The 19657-nt window shown below is 48.5% G+C and overlaps 2 protein-coding genes across 2 annotated transcripts; one reads left to right on the top strand and one right to left on the bottom strand.

Annotated features, from left to right (window-relative positions):
* Positions 1-2152: 2152 nt before the first annotated feature.
* Slc22a7 (solute carrier family 22 member 7) lies at positions 2153-8102 on the top strand. The gene is made up of 10 exons (XM_055612989.1): positions 2153-2545; positions 3131-3234; positions 3357-3511; positions 3623-3791; positions 5552-5675; positions 5837-5946; positions 6538-6752; positions 6834-6942; positions 7163-7369; positions 7756-8102. The coding sequence occupies exons 1-10, from the start codon at positions 2153-2155 to the stop codon at positions 7841-7843; spliced, it is 1674 nt and encodes a 557-aa protein (XP_055468964.1). The 3' UTR covers positions 7844-8102.
* Positions 8103-8496: 394 nt separating this feature from the next.
* Crip3 (cysteine rich protein 3) lies at positions 8497-11310 on the bottom strand. Its single transcript, XM_055614647.1, has 8 exons — positions 11258-11310; positions 10864-11032; positions 10443-10500; positions 10217-10348; positions 9446-9517; positions 9221-9315; positions 9070-9127; positions 8497-8908 (listed from the first exon to the last, which is right to left on the bottom strand). The coding sequence occupies exons 1-8, from the start codon at positions 11308-11310 to the stop codon at positions 8847-8849; spliced, it is 699 nt and encodes a 232-aa protein (XP_055470622.1). The 3' UTR covers positions 8497-8846.
* Between the last annotated feature and the right edge of the window lie 8347 nt (positions 11311-19657).

The following is a 19657-nucleotide window of genomic DNA, read 5'->3' as shown; positions in this document are numbered from 1 at the left end:
CAAAAGCCAAGGCAGACAGCTCCTGATGACTGACACCTAAGTTGACCTTTGGCCTCCACATGCACAAACACACACAAGAAAACACACCCAGCACACTCATACACTCACATTCATACACACCTACATACACTCATACGCCTACACAATCTCACACATACCCACACACATTCCCACACAACCTAAACATACACACACATACACATGTACAGACACACTCTGACATACCTATGCGACACACACAAAAATACACAAGAATACACACATCCTCATGCGTGCACGCGTGCGCACACGCACACTCCAATGGAAGCCGCTTCCTCGCTGTTTACTCGGAGTTGATCTGCATTCTTGTCAGACTCAGGATTTTATACCTGATATCCAGGTCACATTCTGTCCCTAAACACCATGATTACTGCCACCACCATTCTCAGTGACATTCGAGGAAAGCACTGCTGTGGGTGAAGATGAAGCAAGGGTACAAGCTATAACAAGTGTCTCTCTGAAGAAAGGCTGGCAGGGTTAGATTTGAGGAAGTTTCAAGGATGATCCAAGGTAGAGAGAGAGAGAGAGATGACTACTGTGTTATTATTTATACAGTAATATAATAATTCAACCAAATAAGACATCTGAGCTAGGCATGGCGGTCTATGTCTGGAATCCCAACACTTGGGATGTAGAGACAAGAAGATGATGAAGTCAAGGTCATCCTCAGCAACATAGTGAGTTTAAGGCCAATCTGGGCTACACATGACCCTGTCTCAAAAAAACAAAGCAACAACAACAACAACAAAAACAAAACCAAAAATAATAAATAAAAGCCGGCACACACCTGTAATTCTAACACTTGGGGAGGCAGAGGCAGGTGGCTTGATTGCTGTGAGTTCCAGGCCTGCCTGGTCTGCAAAGTGGGTCCAGGACAGCTAGTGCTACACAGAGAGAAACCCTGTCTCAAGCCCCACCCCCAACCCCCCAAAAGAGAGAAAATGCTAACATTAATGTTGAAAGTTGCCTTAGTTGTCTATACTGAGATAAAACAGCATGACCAAAATAACAGCATGAGGATTTATTGGGCTTACACTTCCACAACAGCGTTCATCACTAGAGGAAGTCAGGACAGGAACTCATACAGGGCAGGAACCTGGAGGCAGGAGCTGATGCAGGGGCCATGGAAGGGCACTGCTCACTGGCTTGCTCCTCACGGCTTGCTCAGCCTGCTTTCTTACTGAACCCAGGACCACCAGGCCAGAGGTGTCCCCACCCACAATGGGCTGGACCCTCCCTCATCGATCAATAATTAAGAAAATGCCCCACAGAAATGTCTTGCCTACAGCTGATATTAGGAGACACTTTCTCAACTGACTCTAGCTTGTGTTGAGTTGACATAAAAGCAGCTGGTGCAGTGAGTGAGAATCAACAGAACATCAGAAGCAGCAAACCCTTCTCCCAGGTGCTACATGTACCCTTGGCAATAAGGGGGAACCACCGATCCAAGGCCTCATCCAAGGCAGGCTGGACAGCAGAACAGTGTTCCTGGGACCCCAAGAGCAGCCAGCCCAGTCCCAGGGTGATTTCGGTTAGGGTGTCTATTCCAGACAGGAGCCAGGGGTGTGAGGAAAGACTGGGACTCCCTTCCCCAAGGAGAGGTCAGCCCTCATCCTAAGTCCTGGGCTGTTGGCCAAACTGTGCTGTGGTTGCAAACAGAAGAGGTTGACCTAGAGCTTCATGGGACAAAGGCCACCCAGGATAGCAGGTACTGTGCCCAGGGGACCCGCCCCTCCTAGACAGCCTGGGAGTTCAAATGAGTAGCTAGGGCCTCCTTGCTTCCCCGCATCCAGCTGCTTTCTCACTCGGTCCCTTGGCTCCCCAGCCCAGTGTGTAAAGGCCAGAGCAGTACAAACCATGAGACCTCTGATGGGCAGCAGCCCTTCCCCTTAGGAACTAGAGTAATGTGGTAGGGATCTCTGGACCCTACCACATGGATGGTGGATGGTGGGGGAGGGCCCAAGCCTGGGCCAGCCCCTGAGGGACTGGATTCTGGCCACTAACTGTCTACTCATCCATATAACCCTTTCCACCTCCAGAGTCCAAGAGTTCATGTGTCGAGCAGGGTGAGCTGTCCTAGGCACTACAGAGGGACGTCGGGCGGGTGGGCAGCATGGGCTTTGAGGAGCTGCTGGAGAAGGTGGGTGGCTTCGGGCCCTTCCAGCTGCAGAATATGGCACTAATGGCACTGCCTCGAGTGCTGCTCCCTATGCATTTTTTCCTGCCCATCTTCATGGCTGCTGTGCCTGCCCATCACTGTGCCCTTCCTGGTGCGCCTGCCAACCTCAGTCATCCGGACTTGTGGCTGGAGACCCATCTACCCCGGGAGACTGACGGCACCTTCAGCTCCTGCCTCCGCTTTGCCCATCCCCAGGCTCTCCCCAATACCACCTTGGGGACAGAGGCGCCCAGCCCTGGGGAGCCTGAGGGTGACCCCTCCACAGTGGCCTGTTCTCAGGGCTGGGAGTACGACCGCTCAGAATTCTCCTCCACCATTGCAACTGAGGTACCTGAGGCCAGAGGGTGACATTGTGTGAGTGGGTTGGGCCTGCCATTACCTTGGGTAACCTGCCTGTACTCTGAGAGGCTTTGTTTCCTGAGTGTGGAAAGCCCGTGGATTTAGAGCCCTGGGGTTCAGTTCTCGGCTCGTAGTGAGGGGTTCATTTGCTATAATTCAGCAGGGATTATATAAAGGCCAGGGAAGGCTAAGGTGACTCCAGGGGATTGGAACAGACAGCTGGCTAGGATGTCTCTACAGTAAGAGATGGAGAAACTGCAGAGGCCTCGATTCCCGCCCCCCTTTCCATCCCAGGTCTGAGAGTTACATGATTCATCCAGAGAGAAAGGGTGGGTGGAGGTGGAGTCTCCCTGAGGAGAGGGGGGCAACAGGATTCCTGGGTGGTGGTGATGGACCTCCCGGGAAGAAGCCGAGCTTTGGAACTAGGGAGAGGCAGTCTTCCCTTTCTGACGCTGCGGTTGATAGCCAGGGATGGGGTACCTGCTGGACCCCTGACGCCTGGAAAGGAGGGAAGCAGTGCTGGCTGGAGAGGGGCCTGTACACATGGAAGGCCCTCCCTGCCTGTCTTCGCAGTGGGATCTGGTGTGCCAGCAGAGAGGACTGAACAAAATCACATCCACTTGCTTCTTCATCGGCGTGCTGGTGGGGGCTGTGCTGTATGGATACTTGTCTGACAGGTGAAATAAGGGGCCAGGGCAGGCTGAGGGGACCCTCCCCCCTATAGTATGGGGACAGGCCACATCAATCAGCTATATCCGGGAAGGCCCATGGGGACCTGACCTTGCATGCCCCTTGGCAGGTTTGGCCGGCGTCAGCTTCTGCTCGTGGCCTATGTGAGCTCCCTGGTGCTGGGCCTGGCATCTGCAGCCTCAGCCAACTACATCATGTTTGTCATCACCCGCACCCTCACCGGCTCCGCCCTGGCTGGTTTCACCATCATTGTGCTGCCACTGGGTGAGGCAGACAAACACGAGCAAGGCCTGGAGGGAGGCTGTTTGTCTGGGTGAGATGGACCCATCCGGCCCTTGCTTACCGTCTCCCTGTCTCTGACGGTCCTGGCTCCAGAGCTGGAGTGGCTGGATGTGGAGCACCGCACCGTGGCTGGGGTCATCAGCACCATCTTCTGGACAGTGGGGGCGCTGCTGCTGGCACTGGTTGGGTACCTGATCCGGAGCTGGCGGTGGCTTCTGCTAGCTGTCACCCTGCCCTGTGTCCTGGGCATCATCAGCATCTGGTGAGAAGTGCAAGCAGCTGGGAGTGGGAGACACAAACAGCCAAGACACAGTTAGTTAGAGACTAAGATTCAAGAACGGGGCTGGAGAGCTGGCTCAGCTGTTAGCAGCACACACTGCTCTTCTGGAGGACCCAAGTTCAATTCCCAGGACCCTCATTGGGCAGAATATAAGTCCAGTTCCAGGAGACCAGACACTGCTGGCTTCTGTGGGTACCTGCACCTGCACACACATAGTATGCTCATACTCACACACACAGGCACAAACACATACCCAATCACAGATACATACATACACACACAGACATAGCCAAACACAGACACACACAGTGACAAGCAAACATAGACACAGTCAAACACAAACATATTCAGAGAAATACACAGAGATACAAGCACACACCCAAACACACACACACATACACACGCACACACACAAACATAGACACAAACACAAAGACAGACACAAAAACATACACACAGAGACACACACAAACACATTTACAGAAACACACAGACACACTCAAACATACACACACACTCAATTAAAAATAATGAAAACAAACAAAAAGAACGAGGAGACTGAGAGATGGTGGCTGGGGTTCAGTTTCCCCGGCATGCACAAAGCCCTCGGTTTATCCCCAGCACTGAATAAACCAGCTGTAATGGTGTACGTTCCTATTCACATTACTTAGGAGGTAGAGGAATGAGGATCAGAAGTTCAAGGTCACCCTCAGCTGCATAGGGAGTTTAAGGGCAACCTGGGTTGAAAAAAAAAGGAAAGTAAAAAATGGTGTCTTGTAAGACATTTCAGTTGGTAAAATACTTGCTATGAAAGCATGAGGAGCACCATGTAAAAAGCATGACACAGAGCTGTACACTTAGCTGTACTAATCCCTTGGGAGGCAGAGATAGGACAATCTGGGGCTTGCTGGCCAGCCAGTCTTCCTGGATCAGCAAATTCCATATTCAGTGAGAGACCTTGTCTCAAAAAGCTAAGGTGGAGACCAACTGAGAAAGACACATGATGTCACCTGAGCCTGTGTACATGTGTGAACACATACAAACATGTACACGTGCACACACAGAGAGAGAAGGAGTCAATAAGATATTGAGAGAAGTCAGAAAAACAGAAGCCAGTAGAAAGAAGATAGCACAAGACACAGAAGAAGAGAGCAGGTGTGAAGAGACAGACTGAGCAGAGAGAGGTAGTGAGTGACAGGGATGGGATCTGAAAGGTGAATTCAAAGGGTCCAATGGAGACACAGACAGGAGAGACAGTGATGAAGAGTTAGACAGTGTCAGGTGACGGCTGGGGTTTGCCTTCAAAGGACAGGGACGGGACACAGCCAGCATGGTAGTGGAAACTAAGGCAGGAGAACAGAGGGCCTGGCAAGGTGGGTGCTTCGTTGTCTCCTAACAGTGAACTGTGTATCAGTATGTCCGTCCAGCCGTCATCCTGCAACCCCCTGCCAGAAGTGTTGGCTGGTGCTGGGAGCTAAGGTTTTGAGGGTAAGACCAATTTAATTTAGCTGAGTAAGGAAGGGACCCCTTGGAGGACTGGGGGTCTAGGCCTGAACAAGTAAGTAAAGGAAGCAGCAGCTTTGAAACTGGGCCTGAACAAGCATTTCCAGGGCTGGGCAGTAGGAGACTTGGAGGAGAGATGTCTTTTCAGGCCGAGGGGAGTCGACAGCCTGGGATCTGAGGAGGTAGAGGTGGCTTGCAAGGCTGGCTTCTAGCTGAAGGTCCTCTGGCTTCTCCCCTAGGTGGGTACCTGAGTCCGCGCGGTGGCTTCTAACCCAGGGTCGTGTGGAGGAGGCAAAAACATACTTGTTCCGCTGTGCCAGGCTCAATGGGAAGCCTATAGGCGAGGACAGACTGAGCCAGGAGGTGAGGGTGACAGTATGTGTGAGAGAGTACACAGGGGTGTGGTGGGTGGGGAGCGTGTCTAAGTTCCCCTTCTCCTGGGCCCACCACATCTGATCAGAAGAGCCTTTGCCCTCCCACCCCAGCACTTCTGGATGTCGCAACCTTGCCTCCTCCCCCACCAGGCCCTGAACAGAGTGGTCACCATGGAACAGGTGTTGCGAAGACCGTCATACCTGGACCTGTTCCGAACGAGGCAGCTCCGACACATCTCCTTGTGCTTCATGGTGCTGTGGTGAGAGGCGAGAGGCGGCTGTGTTGGGTCTGGTGGAGTGAGGGTGGAAGAAGGGCGGGGCCAAGAGTGTAACCAGGAAGCTCATCCATGCCCAGAGGGAAATCTGGCTGCCACAGGTCTAGTGAGTACCAAGTACAGACATGTAGACTCAGCCTTAGGCTGTATGACTCCCTTACTGCCTGACCCTGGGCAATTCTCTAACCGCTCTGACCCTTAGCATCTATTTTCTCGAAAGGAAAGGTTGCTGTTAGTTCCTGTGTCATAGGGTTGCTATTAAGATTGGGTTAAAGGCCAGGCGCATGCCTGTAAGCCCAGCATTCTGGGAGGCAGAGGCAGGCAGATCTCTGGGTTCAAGGCCAACCTGGTCTACAATGCTACAAAGTGAGTCCATGACAGCCAAGGCTACACAAAGAAACACTGTCTTGGGGGGAGGGGAAGACTGGGGTAAAGGCATTTTGGCCACTGGTACCTACCTGGGGATTATGGGTGGCTGGGGGTCAGGGGTGTCCTAGGCTGCAGGCTGTGAAGAGCCAAGTGGCAGGAGAGGTGGGGCAGGAAAGGACCCTTGAGGGGTACTGCAACTCCATTCAGGTTTGGAGTGAACTTTTCCTACTACGGCCTGACGCTGGACTTGTCCGGGCTGGGGCTGACCGTGTACCAGACTCAGCTGCTGTTAGGGGCTATGGAGCTGCCCTCCAAAATCGCCGTCTACTTCCTGGTGCGTCAGGTGGGCCGCCGCCTCACAGAGGCTGGGATGCTGCTGTGTACAGCTCTGACCTTTGGCCTCAGCCTGCTGGTGTCCCCAGGTAAGCCAAGGTCTGGCAGTTGGGCTCAGCCCTCTGAGGGCACTCTGACCCCACATCCTGGCATTATCCCTTTCCCTCCAGGGACCAAGACCTCCACCACTGCTCTGGTAGTGATGGCAAAAACTTTCTCTGAAGCTGCCTTCACCACAGCCTACCTGTTCACGTCCGAGTTGTATCCTACTGTGCTCAGGTGAGTTGGGGTCCCAGGCGACTGACTTGCCTTAATCTAGGTTTCCATGGTCACAAGCTGCCCTGCCCCTTCTTTAGCCACAGCCAGAGCACAGTGGTTGTTTGCCCGTCTTGGAGAGCACAGGGAGTTTTATCTTCTGTGCTGGGAAGCCAGTCTCAGGGGTTGCCAGCCCGAGAGGGGAGCCTTCTGATGCCTGACCCCCTTAACTCTTCTTGAACAGACAGACAGGATTGGGACTCGCTGCGTTCATGGGCCGGCTCGGGGCCTCTTTGGCCCCACTGGTGGTCTTGCTGGATGGAATATGGCTCTCGCTGCCCAAACTTGCTTACGGAGGGATTGCCCTCCTGGCTGCCTGCATTGCGCTCCTGCTCCCTGAGACAAAGAAGGCACAGCTGCCAGAGACCATCCAGGATGTAGAAAAAAAGAGGTGTGTGTGCATGTGTGGCATTCGTGGGTTCAGGTACCCATCCCCTGACATTTAGGATGCAAAGGGGAAAAGGGAAAGACAGCTGCACAACTACCCTTGGCACCTGGACATGTGTACACAGGCGAGTGTTTCCAGTGTGTATAAATTTGAGTGAATGCCCTGGTGTGGATAAACTGTCTAGATAAAAGCATACATGAGTCCGTACCTTTATGCATACACAAATGCCCAGGAAGGGATGTACATGTCCATTTAGCTATGCCTATGCACCCAGAATATGTGCAGACATGTGTCACTCTCTTGTGGGAGTGTTTGTATGGGACGAGCAAGGGCTCCAGGACTAACCCACACCATGTTCCTGACCCTTCCTTCTTCATTGTCCTATTCAGCGTTCAGGAGGAAGACATGCAGGTCCGGGACTATGTGGGCCTAGGGGCAGCCCCTGCAGGACCTGGGAAAGAAAGCAGGCCCTTGTGACTGGGACATCAAATCCTTCTAAGGATGGAGCGGCCGTTGGTGCCTTCTGCCTGTGTTCATCCAGTTTCCAGCAACAGGAATACCTCCTGGAGCCCTGGGCTGCCGGGATTCGGGGTGCCCCTCTCGTGGCTGGGTTGGGGCAGCAGTGAGATTTGGGAAGCTCCTCAGAAGGGAAGGCATTGACATGATCCTCAGCTCTGAACCCAGCACTGCCACTGCTCATCTCTCACGTGGATAATGAAATCTCCTCACATACAGGACTTATTGTCATGCTCAAACTGAACAATCTGATTCTAGAAATATTGGTAAAGGCCATTTCTATGATTATTTCTAGTACCCACGAGGCTGGTGGGTATGCTGTATACAGTTGCAAGGCGAGGATCTGCCCAATTCCAATGCCAGGGGACCAACACATAGAGCTTCTTGTTGCCAGGGCTACCTCTGATGTAGCAGGCCCCTGCCCCTCACTGTCTAGGCTTCATCCCTAAAGAGTTGAGCCGGGTGGTAGCACATGCCTTTAATCCCAGCACTCAGAAGGCAAAGGCAGGTGGATCTGAGATTTCAAGGCCAGCCTGATCTACAAAGAGAGTTCCAGGACAGCCAGGGCTGCACAAAGAAACCTGTCTCTAAAAACAAAACCAAACAACAAAGAGTTGAAGGTATGGGAGTCAACATTTTATTGGAGAAGCCAGAGAGCTTGACACTCAGTGACCATTATGAATACACTTTGAAGCTCCAGCACTGCTGGGAGAAGGAACTGGGAAGCCAGGCAATCACCATTCTAGGATGTGTGTGTGGAGGGGGAGGCGCATCCAGATAGGAATGGGGAAGCAAAGAATTGGCAAAGAAAGTCTAGACTCAGGTCCACCGCAGAGCCTAGGCCCAAGCCCTGAGGATTTCACCTCCTCCTTCCCCGGAAGGACTAGAGAATTCCAGAGCTTCCCATGGACTATGGAGGAGATGGTGGGAAGCCTGAGTTAAGGTGCTCACTCCTGGGAATGGCTCATTTGGGTCTTATGTCCACTGGGTCATAGATGTAGCAGCCCACATTGCCGATGTTCACTCCTAAAGGAGAAAGCCCTGTTACCAAGGGCTTTGGTGGAAAGGGCGTTGGGGTGAGGACTGGAGAGGGGAGGGGCCTGGGATGTTTGACCACAAGGGAAGTTGTCCACACATTCTCTATGGCTATGGCACTTTAAGCCAGCGTCTGGGGTCAGGCTGCCCACCTTTAGGGCCAAACAGGTATCCATAGCAGGGGATGTGGCAGTAAGGGATGCCATCATGCTGGAACACAGAAAAAGAATCTTCTCAGCCTGTCTCTCTTCCTACTTCTAGCCTCCTTCCTCCCAGCATAACCTCCAATCCTGCCCTGCTCACCTCCGCATGACTTCCAGCAGTCAGTGTCTTCCTACAACGTTGGCACCTCAAGCAGGGTCGGTGCCAATTTCTGCCCAAAGACATCACCTTCTCAGCTGTTGGTGGAGAGCAGTGATAGTTCTTCTATTCTAAGGGCAGGGCAGGGACAACCACCTGCCTTGAATCACCTCCCTACACCCTGTTGCCTAACCAGTGTTCCTCTCCAAGCTTTTCATTGTCACTTACCAAAATACACAGGATCCCCACATCCAGGGCACAGTGAGGTCTCCCCAGTGAATGTCTTCATGTAAGGAGGTCCTTTAATGGGAAGAGGCCCCAGGCAGGGCTGTGGTGGGGGCCAGGCCCTCAGCAGGGCCCTCTAGCCCCTGCCTGTATATGGCACTGTCCTCTCCTCAAACCCCTTCATCCCCACACCCATATCCCACTCCACGAAGCCATGAGCTCAGGACACAGTTCCTTCTGACTCATTCCATGCTATTCGTCACCTTCATTAGGGACCACCTGCTTCTTTGTCATCCTCCCAGGGCCCGAGGAGCCCACCAGTTCACCAGCTCCGTGCTGTAGTAACTCAATCATTAGGAAACCTGAGCTGATATAGGAGCTGGCCAGGGCAGCGGTGTCAGGTGTTGGGGAGCATGGTGTCACTGGCCACTCTGGGGAGTATGAGAAGAAACAGGTACTAGGAAAGAATCTGAGGAGTGGGGGCGACCCTAATGAGCCCTCACTTTAGGTCTCTCTTCTATGGTCCTGGCTGGGGGAGGGGCCCAAATTCCAGAGCAGCCTTGCTTCTGATTAGCAACCACCTGTCTACTCTGGACATCACTTGCAAAATGAGGGTGATCGTGCTATCTGTCCAATTTACCTTTTAACTCAACTCACATGACAGCAGAAAAATAGGCCACCAACAGGACTGCCAAGAGCAGTTACCGTGTCTGCTGCAGCCTGAAGAAGGAAGGGTCACGGGGAGCACAACAGCTCAAGTCCATGTTCACTTACTTTTCTTAGCCTGGGGGAGGCCAATCCTTGGCCTAGGGGGGCTAAAGTTGCTGGGGCTGAGGGAAATGCTCCTGGCAGTGGAGGGAGTTGGGGGGTTGTAGAGATAGCAGCCTACACCACCAATGTTGACCCCTGCGGAGAGAAGACCCAATCACAGAGGTCAGCTCCAGTTCCTAGCCACAGGGAGAGTTCTATAGCCCCTGGCCCCTTCTGGGCTGGAACTTACCTCTAGGTCCAAAGAGAGCCCCATAGCAAGGCTTGTGGCAGTATGGCCTCCCGTTGTGCTGGGCACAAGCACAGGCAGAGGGAAGGGTCACTCAGGGCCAAGGGGGCATGCCTGTACAGGCTGTCAGGTGCATAGGTGCACTGCAACTATTCTGATGGGTCTGGGAAGGGTGGGTGATAGGCTAGCATGTCAGAATTGCCACAGTGGTCTAGGGGTTGAGGGTATGGGTGGAAAACAAGCAGCTGCTTACCCCTCCCTCAAAACCATGGGTCAACAGCATCACTGAGGCTGCCAAATTCTGGCTGGTAGGAGGCCCATCGGGTGGGTAGCTCTAAGGTTCTTTGGCACGTTTCCAAGGCTGAAATTGGGGTCTATAGGGGCGGGGGTATGATAGAGGGCTGTTACCCTAGTGAGGCCTCACCTCTGCATGCCCTCCAGGGGACAAGACGCTCTGACAGCGCTCACATTTCAGGCAGAAACGGTGCCAGTTCTTGCCTAAGGAGCTCACTTTCTCAGCTGTGGGGAACAAGGTGGATCCAGGCTGCAAGGAGTCCAGCCCAACGCCAGACACCCTCCTTTTGCCCTTCAGCCTTCCGGGTTAACCAGACCAACCAGCCTTGCTCGCTGGAGACCATGAATACTGTCTCCAATGCTGTCTCCAGGAGGAAACTCCAGCCCACCCTCTTGCCTTGGGCTCTTGGAGGTGTGGCAGGGCAGGCACGGTGCAAGCAAGCACACACACAAACACACTCTCAATGATACAGGGTCACAGGGGGCTCACACTCATCTTTACTCCTCCTCGGTCCCAGCCTCACCGAAGTAAACGGGTTGCTGGCAACGCGGACAAGTCCAGCTCATGGTTCTTCATGGGATAGGGACAGCTTAGTCCGAGCAGCAACTATAGGCACCCGCAGGTATGTCCCGCCCCTCCGCCAGCCCCGCCCACTTGAGCCCTTCAGTTGTGGTCGCTCATTGGCGCACACACTTAAAACTGAGGGACCGAGGCTATTTATCAGTTTACTTTAAAGAACTTCAAACAACCAGTGGGAGCCAGATTTAGGAGGGAAGGACCCTGAGTTCAATGGCTCATTTCTGGGTCAGTAGGAAGAAAGCAGGGGTTTAATTCCTCCTTTGTGGTGCAGAGCTGAGAGCAAGGGGATGTGAAACCCATCTTTACTAAATCACCCTCCCTCTGTCATTTTGTTGTTGTTGTTGTTTGTTTGTACAAGGACTAATAACATGTTAACAGTCTCCAGGGCACAGGGTTGAAGTGGGAATTGGACAAGTTAATATCAACACATAATTGGCACATAACTGCTATGCAAGCAGTATGGAGAGTCCCTAAATGTACTCTTCACCCCGTGTGTAAGTCCCACAGTGTGGTCCTGCACACAATCTATGGCCTGAAATTTAAGTTAAAATCTAAGTTAAACACCAGCCACATATTTTTCACTTAGTTTAAGACTTTAAAATGTTGTGTAGTCACTGATGACAACACCAGAATGCAGTGGACAGTTCCAACTAAAAGGGTCACAGACCAAAACCCAAACCTGAACATCATGGACCTGGAAGGGACTAGTAGGAACTAGGGGTGGTGGGGGTGGTGCTGAAAAGAGATAGAGAAAGTGTATAGGATGGCACTAACCAGAATACATTACACACATGTATGACATTGACAACAAAATTGATTTAAAAAGAAAGCCCCAGCCCCCAAAGCCTAACAGAATAAATTTAAGTTGCAGACTGCATTTTAACTTTTAAACCAGACTTTATTATAAACATTAAACTTGTTACCAGCTATGCAGTTACTCCAGTATATTTTTTTATTTTCATTTTTATGTGTTTCATCTGCCTGTATATTGGTGCACCAATATACAGTGCCCACTGAGACCAGAAGTGGGAGTGGGAGCTCCTTGAACTGGAGTTACAGCTGTTTGTAATGTCAGCCATTTACTGCTGAGCCATCTCTGAAGCCCCATTCAGATAGAATTAAAAAAAAAAAAAAAAAGACATTCAACAAAATACTGTAAATAAAAACACAGATGTGAAAAGATTTAAAAATGTGTCAAAGGTTGAGGAGTTGTCTCACTCAGTAAAGCCCCTATTACATAATCGTGAGAACCTGAATTTGGATCTCTAGAACCCAGACGCTATGGTATACACCTGTAATCCATATAGAGCCTTAGCTTGCTGGCTAGCCAGTCTAGCCAGTCAAAGCACTCTTAGTTCAGTGAATGGTTCCAGATTCCATTTCTTTTCTTCCTTCCTTCCTTCCTTCCTTCCTTCCTTCCTTCCTTCCTTCCTTCCTTCCTTCCTTCCTTCCTCTCTCTCTTTCTTTCCCTCCCTCCCTCCCTTTTTTTTTTTTTTTGAGGCAGTGTTTCTTTGTGTTAACAGTCCTAACCATCCTAGAACTCACTTTGTAAACCAGGTTGGCTTCAAAATCACAGAGATCCACCTGCCTTTGTGTCCGGAGTACTGGAATTGAAGGTGTCCACTACACCTGGCCATGACTCCATTTCAAAAACTAAGGCGGAGACACATTTGAGGAGACACCTGAATGCCACCCCCCCCAACATGAATGGCTCCACAGCAGGTATGGTGATACATTTGTATAACTCCAGACCTTGGAAGGTAGACACAGGATTGGGAGTTTTATGCCATCCTCAGCTACAGTCCAAGGCTAGCCTGGGCTATATGAGATCCTATCTCAAAACACAAAACAAAACCAAGCAAACAAAACTCCAGCAACCAGCTGGGTGCTGGTGGAGCACACCTTTAATCCCAGCACTGAAAAGGCAAAGACAGGAGGATCTCTGTGAGTTTGAGGCTAGCCTGGTCTACAGAGAGTTCCAGGACAGCAAGGGCTACATGGAGAAACCCTGTCTTGGAAAACAAAAAAATAAAATAAATAATAAAAACTCCAGCAACCAAAAACAAAGCAAATACAGCAGTATTTTAAAGAACAGCTTACGGTTCCGGATTCATCATAAGTCATTAGGAAAATAGACCACAATAGGATACTCATTTAAAACCCACCATTAGGATGGTTGCTATTGTGTTGGCAAAGATATAGCTAAACTGGATTCCTTACACATTGTTGGTGGTAATGTAAAATGGAGAAAGGAAGATTCTTAAAACCTTAAAAATGGTGTTAACATTATCACCTTCTAATTCTACTCATAGTTATAACCAAAGAGAAATGAAACATGCCCTCAAGGAATGGAGAGATGAATAATGCCTAAGAGCCCTGACTCATGGACTTTGGTTTGATTCCCAGCACCCACATTGTGGCTCACAGCCATCTGTCACTCCAGTGCCCAGGGATTCATCCCATACCCTCTCTGGCCTCCAAGACTAGCAACCTACAAGAGGTGCACAGACATATCTGTAGGCATTTTTTAAAGTCCTAAAAAAGAAAAGAAATCCACCACTCAAAACTATTTTTGTTTTCATTTTTGGTAGTCTACAGTATATAAAACAGTTAGTAGTTTGAAGTACGTAATTGCCAGGGAGAGTATAAAATCCAATGTAGAGTTCCATAGCTTTCATTCTAACGGCTTCTCTAACTGTATGGAAGTTTGCTGAGTCTTTGGGTCTGATGGCTTTTTGTTTGTTTGTTTGTTTGACAACATAAGTTTTTAACCATTTTTAACAAAAAGTTAATTTGAATATTCACACCAAAACTAGTTGTAATAGGTCAAAGGTGAAAAAAATCTAAAGTTCACCAATTAAACAACATGTAATATATAAATACCACACAAATAACAACAACAACAAACAAACAAACATGTGCCAGTTAGTTTTTATCAACTTGACACAAAACTAGGATCCCTGGCAAGATAGAGCCTCAACTGAAGAACTGCCTCCATCAAGACTACCCTGTGGGCATGCCTGAGGGACCCTTTCTTCATTACTGATTGACATTGGGGCCTTGCCTGCCTTGTGTGGTGCCACTCGTTGGCAGGTTGTCCTGCCGGTATGAGAAGGCAGGCTGAGAAGCCATGGAGAACAAACAAGTGGCAATGTTCTGTGGTTATGCTTCAGTCCCTGCCTCCAGGCTCATGCATGAGTTCCCTCCCTGACTTCCTTTCCTGAAGGACTGTAAGTCGCAGGGGGAAATAAACCATTCCCTCCTCCATTGCTTTTGGTCATAGTGTTTATCACGGCAGTACAAAGCAGACGAGAGCCACAGCCACATTATAGAACATTATTCAGGGTGAAAAGGAATGCAGTACTGATGCATGCATCACACAGGTGAACCATGAAACCATTAACAAAAGAAGCACACTTCTGCTTATACCAGTTTAGCAATCCTGCCTGACCTTAGCTCCCTTCTATGTATCCAATACCAGGCATGGGCACTAGGGGCTCTCCCATAGTATCATCCTCTGCCGGAGGGTAGACAAAGCCCAAGCCCAAACAGCTCAACATCAATGATTACAAAACAAAAAGGCACCATCTTTATCAGAGTGTACATTGTATTCTAGAAGTAAAATAGGCTTGCCAACTTCCTCTTCACCCCTCCACACAACCAAATATAAGCTATTCCCTTAGTCAGTGTAAGGACCAGGGCAGTCTTGCCTTCTACTATATATCCAGTGCCTTGCTCAAAGCCTTGCACCTAATGCTCAATAAATAATATACGTTGTTAAGTGAATGTGGCACACTATACACAGGTTCCTTTGGGTGTAAATACTGGTACCACTGGAAGAGATGTGAAGAAAAGAGGGGACCAGGAGGACTCAAGAGTTGATAACAAGGAAGGCCATGGAGGGAGGGAAGCTCAGCTGCCAGGTGCAATGTCTTTTTCTTTTTTTCTTTTTGGCAGCACTTGGGATTGAACTCAGGGACTGAACATGCTAAAGATGTGCTCTACCACTGTTATATTCTCAAACATGCAGCTCACTTCTGTCAACACATAACTGTCTACATGTATGATGCAAGACAATATGATTACACTAAGCCCAATTATAAATATCAAGTAACTAAGCTGGGCTGCGATGGTGCACACATTTTGCTTTTGTTTTCCAAGAAAAGGTTTCTCTGTGTAGCCCTGGCTGTCCTGGACTTGCTTATGTAGATCAGGCTGGCCTTGAACTCACAGAGATCCTCCTGTTTTTGCCTCCCAAGTGTTGGGATTAAAGAAGTGCCCAGTTGGTAGCACCCATTTTTAATCCCAGCACTTGGGGGCAGAGGCAGGCGAATCGCTGAGTCTGAGGCCAGCCTGGACTACAGAGCAATTTGCAGGACAGCCAGGGCTGCACAGAGGAACCATCTCGGAAAAAAATCTACAACAAAAAAATCAGGTAGCTAATTTTTAAAAACCTGAAAATTTGCTTTGGTAGCAAACCATTCCTACTATTTACAGTCATTCACAAGACCTACTAATTAAGCTTAATTAGCATGTAGTACAAATTATGTGTATCATTAAATATATGGCAAATGAGAGAATGTGGGAAAGTGTGGTGCAAACTATAAAGCTTCACATGTGTATCACTGTTATTATGTGTTTGTTAACTTTGCAGGGAGTTTGATCACAATTATAAACCACTAATTTTATGTCTCTGTAAACTTGCTCGCGTATATGCTTGTGACTTCTAAGACAATGCCAAGAACTTTGAGCTAGATATGTGGCCAATGCCTGTAATCACCTCATTCAAGAGCTCAACAGGCAAATTGAGGCCCGTCAATGCTACACAAGAGTTTATCCCAACAGCATCATGCCGCCTAAACAAATCAAATCGAAACAAAACCCAACTTTGTTCTAGATAACTTTTTAAAACTTTAAGTGACTAGAGGACAGGAGAGATGACTCAGTGGTTTTTGAGACTGACTTGTTTTTGCAGAGTGAGGGGTTTGGTTTACAACCATCCGTTAACTCTAGTTCCAGTGTACCCAATATCCTCTTTTGACCTCTGTAGGCACATATGTGGTACACAGACATACATGCAAGCAAAAACTCATATCCATGAATATTAAACAATAAATCTTTTTTTAAAAAAAGAACTGACTAGAAAACATTTGAAAGGAAAATAACTCGGTTCTAATAAGTTAATGAAAAATTACCTGTGTGTTTTTAAGTCTTATTGACAATATTCCTTGTGTTTTCTCACCGTTTTAGAGCTTTACCTAGAAAGCTCTAGTTTTTGTAGTTGTATCCCTTAATAAAAACAGAGAGGAGAATGCCACTTAGTAATAGGATTCATGCCTAACATCTTCAAAGTACTGGGCTCAATCCCCAGCATCCTAGCATCCACCATACAGATACACACACACATACACTCACTCACATACACAAACATACACACACATACATACTCAGGCATATAACACCACACACATCACACAAATGCATACACATGCACATCATCACAACCACCCCACACAGAGCAGAGGTAGGAAGGGAGGGAAAGAGACTGAGAGACTGACTCTGAATTTGCTTTCTTACAAACATAGCAATCCCTAACTTGTAAAGAACTTGTATGGTTGATCCCATATCATCTTTCTCTTGTTTTCCAGCATCATCTTACCCTTATAAACTTCTGTTTTGGTTTGTTTTGAGTCAGGGTTTCCCTGTGTAGACCTGGTTGTCCTAGAACTCACTCTGCAGACCAGGTTGGCCTCGAACTCTCTCAAGTGCTGGGATTAAAGGCATGTGCCACCACCGCTCAGCTAACTGTTTATCATTTTAACATATGTGGACTCCAGCATAGTAAATAAAAACCCAATGGGAAAGCATTATTCAGAAACGTTCTCATCCCCCACCCCTGAGCCTACCGCAGCACACCTCAGCCATGGAGTCCAGACATGACTAGAGGACTGAGGTGAAAGCAGCCAATGAGCTGGCCTGTACCCAGAATCACAGTTTTGACTGTCCCTGGGAAGAGGAGTGTGACAGGTGATGGTGAAAGTGTTGACAAAGTGTTGCTGTCTTGGCACCAAGCTGTTTTCCACAGGCTCACATGCACATCATGCTTTAGAAACTTCTCTGTAGCTAAAGGCCCTGAGGTAATTTCCTTCTTGTTCTAGGGCTTTAGCTATTCATGCTCTTTTTAGATTACTTTTTACAGTGTTATGAGTATTCCTGAGAGTTAACAAACCATAGATTTGGACAGTAAACTACATGTCCCAGACTCTAAAACTGCCTGGATTTAGAAATCAGCAGCAAAGTTAGGCTAACAGTGTTTTGGATCAACCTGTAGCTGTGGTAGGTGAGAGTTAAATAATCACAGGATTTTAAAGGAGTAAGCTAAGTTTTACTGGGTCCTGGTTCTCCTCCCCACTATGGTACTCAGCCCACAATATCTAAGTCAAGCTTATAAAAGCTCCGCCTTAGTAGTATTAGACGACAGAATAAGGAGCCTTACTCTGTTAGGCAACTGGTAAAAATGCTATGTGCTCCTATGTGCCAACCACGTGTTATAGATGCAATAAGACTGGGGGCGGGAAGCTGCAGAGATGGCTCATTAGTCAAGAACACTGGCAGCTCTTCCAGAGGACGTGGGTTCAATTCCTAGCACCCACACGGTAGGTTACAGCTGTCTGTAACTCCAGCTCCAAAGAGCCTTACACCTTCTTCAGGTGTCCTTAGGCCTGTGTGCATGTAGTGTCTCTCTCTCTCTCTCTCTCTCTCTCTCTCTCTCTCTCTCCAGAGACAGGGTCTTACTATCTAGCCCTGGCTGGCCTAGAACTCAAAATATAGACCAGGGTGGCCTCTCCTCCTGAGTGTTGGGATTAAAGAAGTGCCCCCACCATACCCAACCTAGCCTAGCACTTTTAAAACATGTTTGTGACTCTCCCTCCCTCCTGAGCCTCCTCAGCCCATTTGTATCCCATTTCTCCAAGACCACATCCAATTTTTCCTTTATTCTAGGAAGTGAGGCTAGAACTAAGACAGATTCCACCTAAAGATACTGGGACATGTGGCCCAGAAAGACTAGGAAAGCCTAAAGTTCAGTTTCCTTAAAACTACATTTATTTATTTATTCGTGTGCAGTGGTATGTGTGGAGATCAGAAGACAACTTGTAGGAGTTGGTTCTGTCTTTCCACTTTGTGGGTCCCAAAGATTAAATTCAGGTCATCAGGCTTAGCAGGGAGCCCTTTACTGACTGAGACATCTTAACTCAGCTCCCATGAGTTTAACATAGAGGTGAAGTTTAGTAATTTATTCAATCCAATAAGGTGTAGTAGAGTGGCAAGGCTGAAATATACACCCAGTATGTCTAGTCTTAGGTTGTCCTTCCTCCAGTTATAAAGACACACACATATTTACTCAACAATCCACGGTTCCCTGGTAGCTAAAATGAAAGGGCTTTCTCCATATAGCTGCAAACAGCCAGACCTACCTTCAGTAACTCACCTAAGAGTGCTTGCCTCCTGGCCACAAGGACGTTCATTATTTCCACAGTCTCTGCGGTTTCTCCCTGCATCACTGCATGTTTGCCTCAGTCCTTTCTTTTGAAAATCTGAAGACTTTTGGAACTGCCCCTGGAAAGAAAAAGAGACAGATCAGTGAGAGCCACTAACAATGTGGTCATAATTATTGTAATGTGGGTAGGGTACAGGAAAGCTAATGAAATCTTAAGAGTTTCAGAGGAAAGATGCAAAAAAATGCTTCAAAAAGATTTTTAATTATTATTAACATTGTTAACTAATGTGTGTGTGTGTGAGGGGGTACACATGAGGGAAGGTGCCTACAGAAACCAGAAAAGAGCATCAGATCCCCTGACACTGCTGTTACAGGTGGCTGTGAGCCACTGGATGTGCATGTTGGGATCTCAACTGGCGTCTTTTGCAGAGCAGGACATATTCCTCTCCTCTGAACTCTCTCCAGCCCTTCTTCACAGTCACTGTCTTTTGTTCTTTCATTATATAATTGTTTCTATTTCTTCCTGCTCATTCATTCACTTACCTTACACATACTTATTTTCTACAAAACTCCTTAATTTTGTTTACATTTGTGTGGGGGGGTATGTATATAGGCACACACACGTATAAATCAGAGGACAACTTATAGAAGTCAGTTCTTTTCTTGTACCGTATTGGTGGGATGGAACTCAGGTCATCAGGCTTGGCAGCAAGTACCTTTCTTTACCTGCTGAGCCATCTCACCACCCCTAAAACTTCATTCATTCATTCATTGGCCTAGATCATTCATAAACAGAAGCATCTATCTATCTATCTATCTATCTATCTATCTATCTATCTATCTATC

This window comes from Psammomys obesus, unplaced genomic scaffold (assembly GCF_907164565.1).
Source record: "Psammomys obesus unplaced genomic scaffold, mPsaObe1.curated_primary_1811, whole genome shotgun sequence".
NCBI classification, from domain to species: Eukaryota; Metazoa; Chordata; class Mammalia; order Rodentia; family Muridae; genus Psammomys; species Psammomys obesus.
This window is presented reverse-complemented; position numbering and strand designations above follow the sequence as displayed.

What these genes read in the sequence shown, in the direction of transcription:
- Slc22a7 (XM_055612989.1), top strand. Translation starts at nt 2,153, where the DNA reads ATGGGCTTTGAGGAGCTGCTGGAGAAGGTGGGTGGCTTCGGGCCCTTC. An exon ending in TTGTATCCTACTGTGCTCAG is followed by an intron (nt 6,943 to 7,162) that starts GTGAGTTGGGGT and finishes CTTCTTGAACAG; the next exon opens with ACAGACAGGATTGGGACTCG. An exon ending in CAGGATGTAGAAAAAAAGAG is followed by an intron (nt 7,370 to 7,755) that starts GTGTGTGTGCAT and finishes TGTCCTATTCAG; the next exon opens with CGTTCAGGAGGAAGACATGC.
- Crip3 (XM_055614647.1), bottom strand. Translation starts at nt 11,310, where the DNA reads ATGAAGAACCATGAGCTGGACTTGTCCGCGTTGCCAGCAACCCGTTTA. An exon ending in CCCCTGGAGGGCATGCAGAG is followed by an intron (nt 10,501 to 10,863) that starts GTGAGGCCTCAC and finishes GCTTGTGCCCAG; the next exon opens with CACAACGGGAGGCCATACTG. An exon ending in TGGGGATCCTGTGTATTTTG is followed by an intron (nt 9,316 to 9,445) that starts GTAAGTGACAAT and finishes CTCCACCAACAG; the next exon opens with CTGAGAAGGTGATGTCTTTG.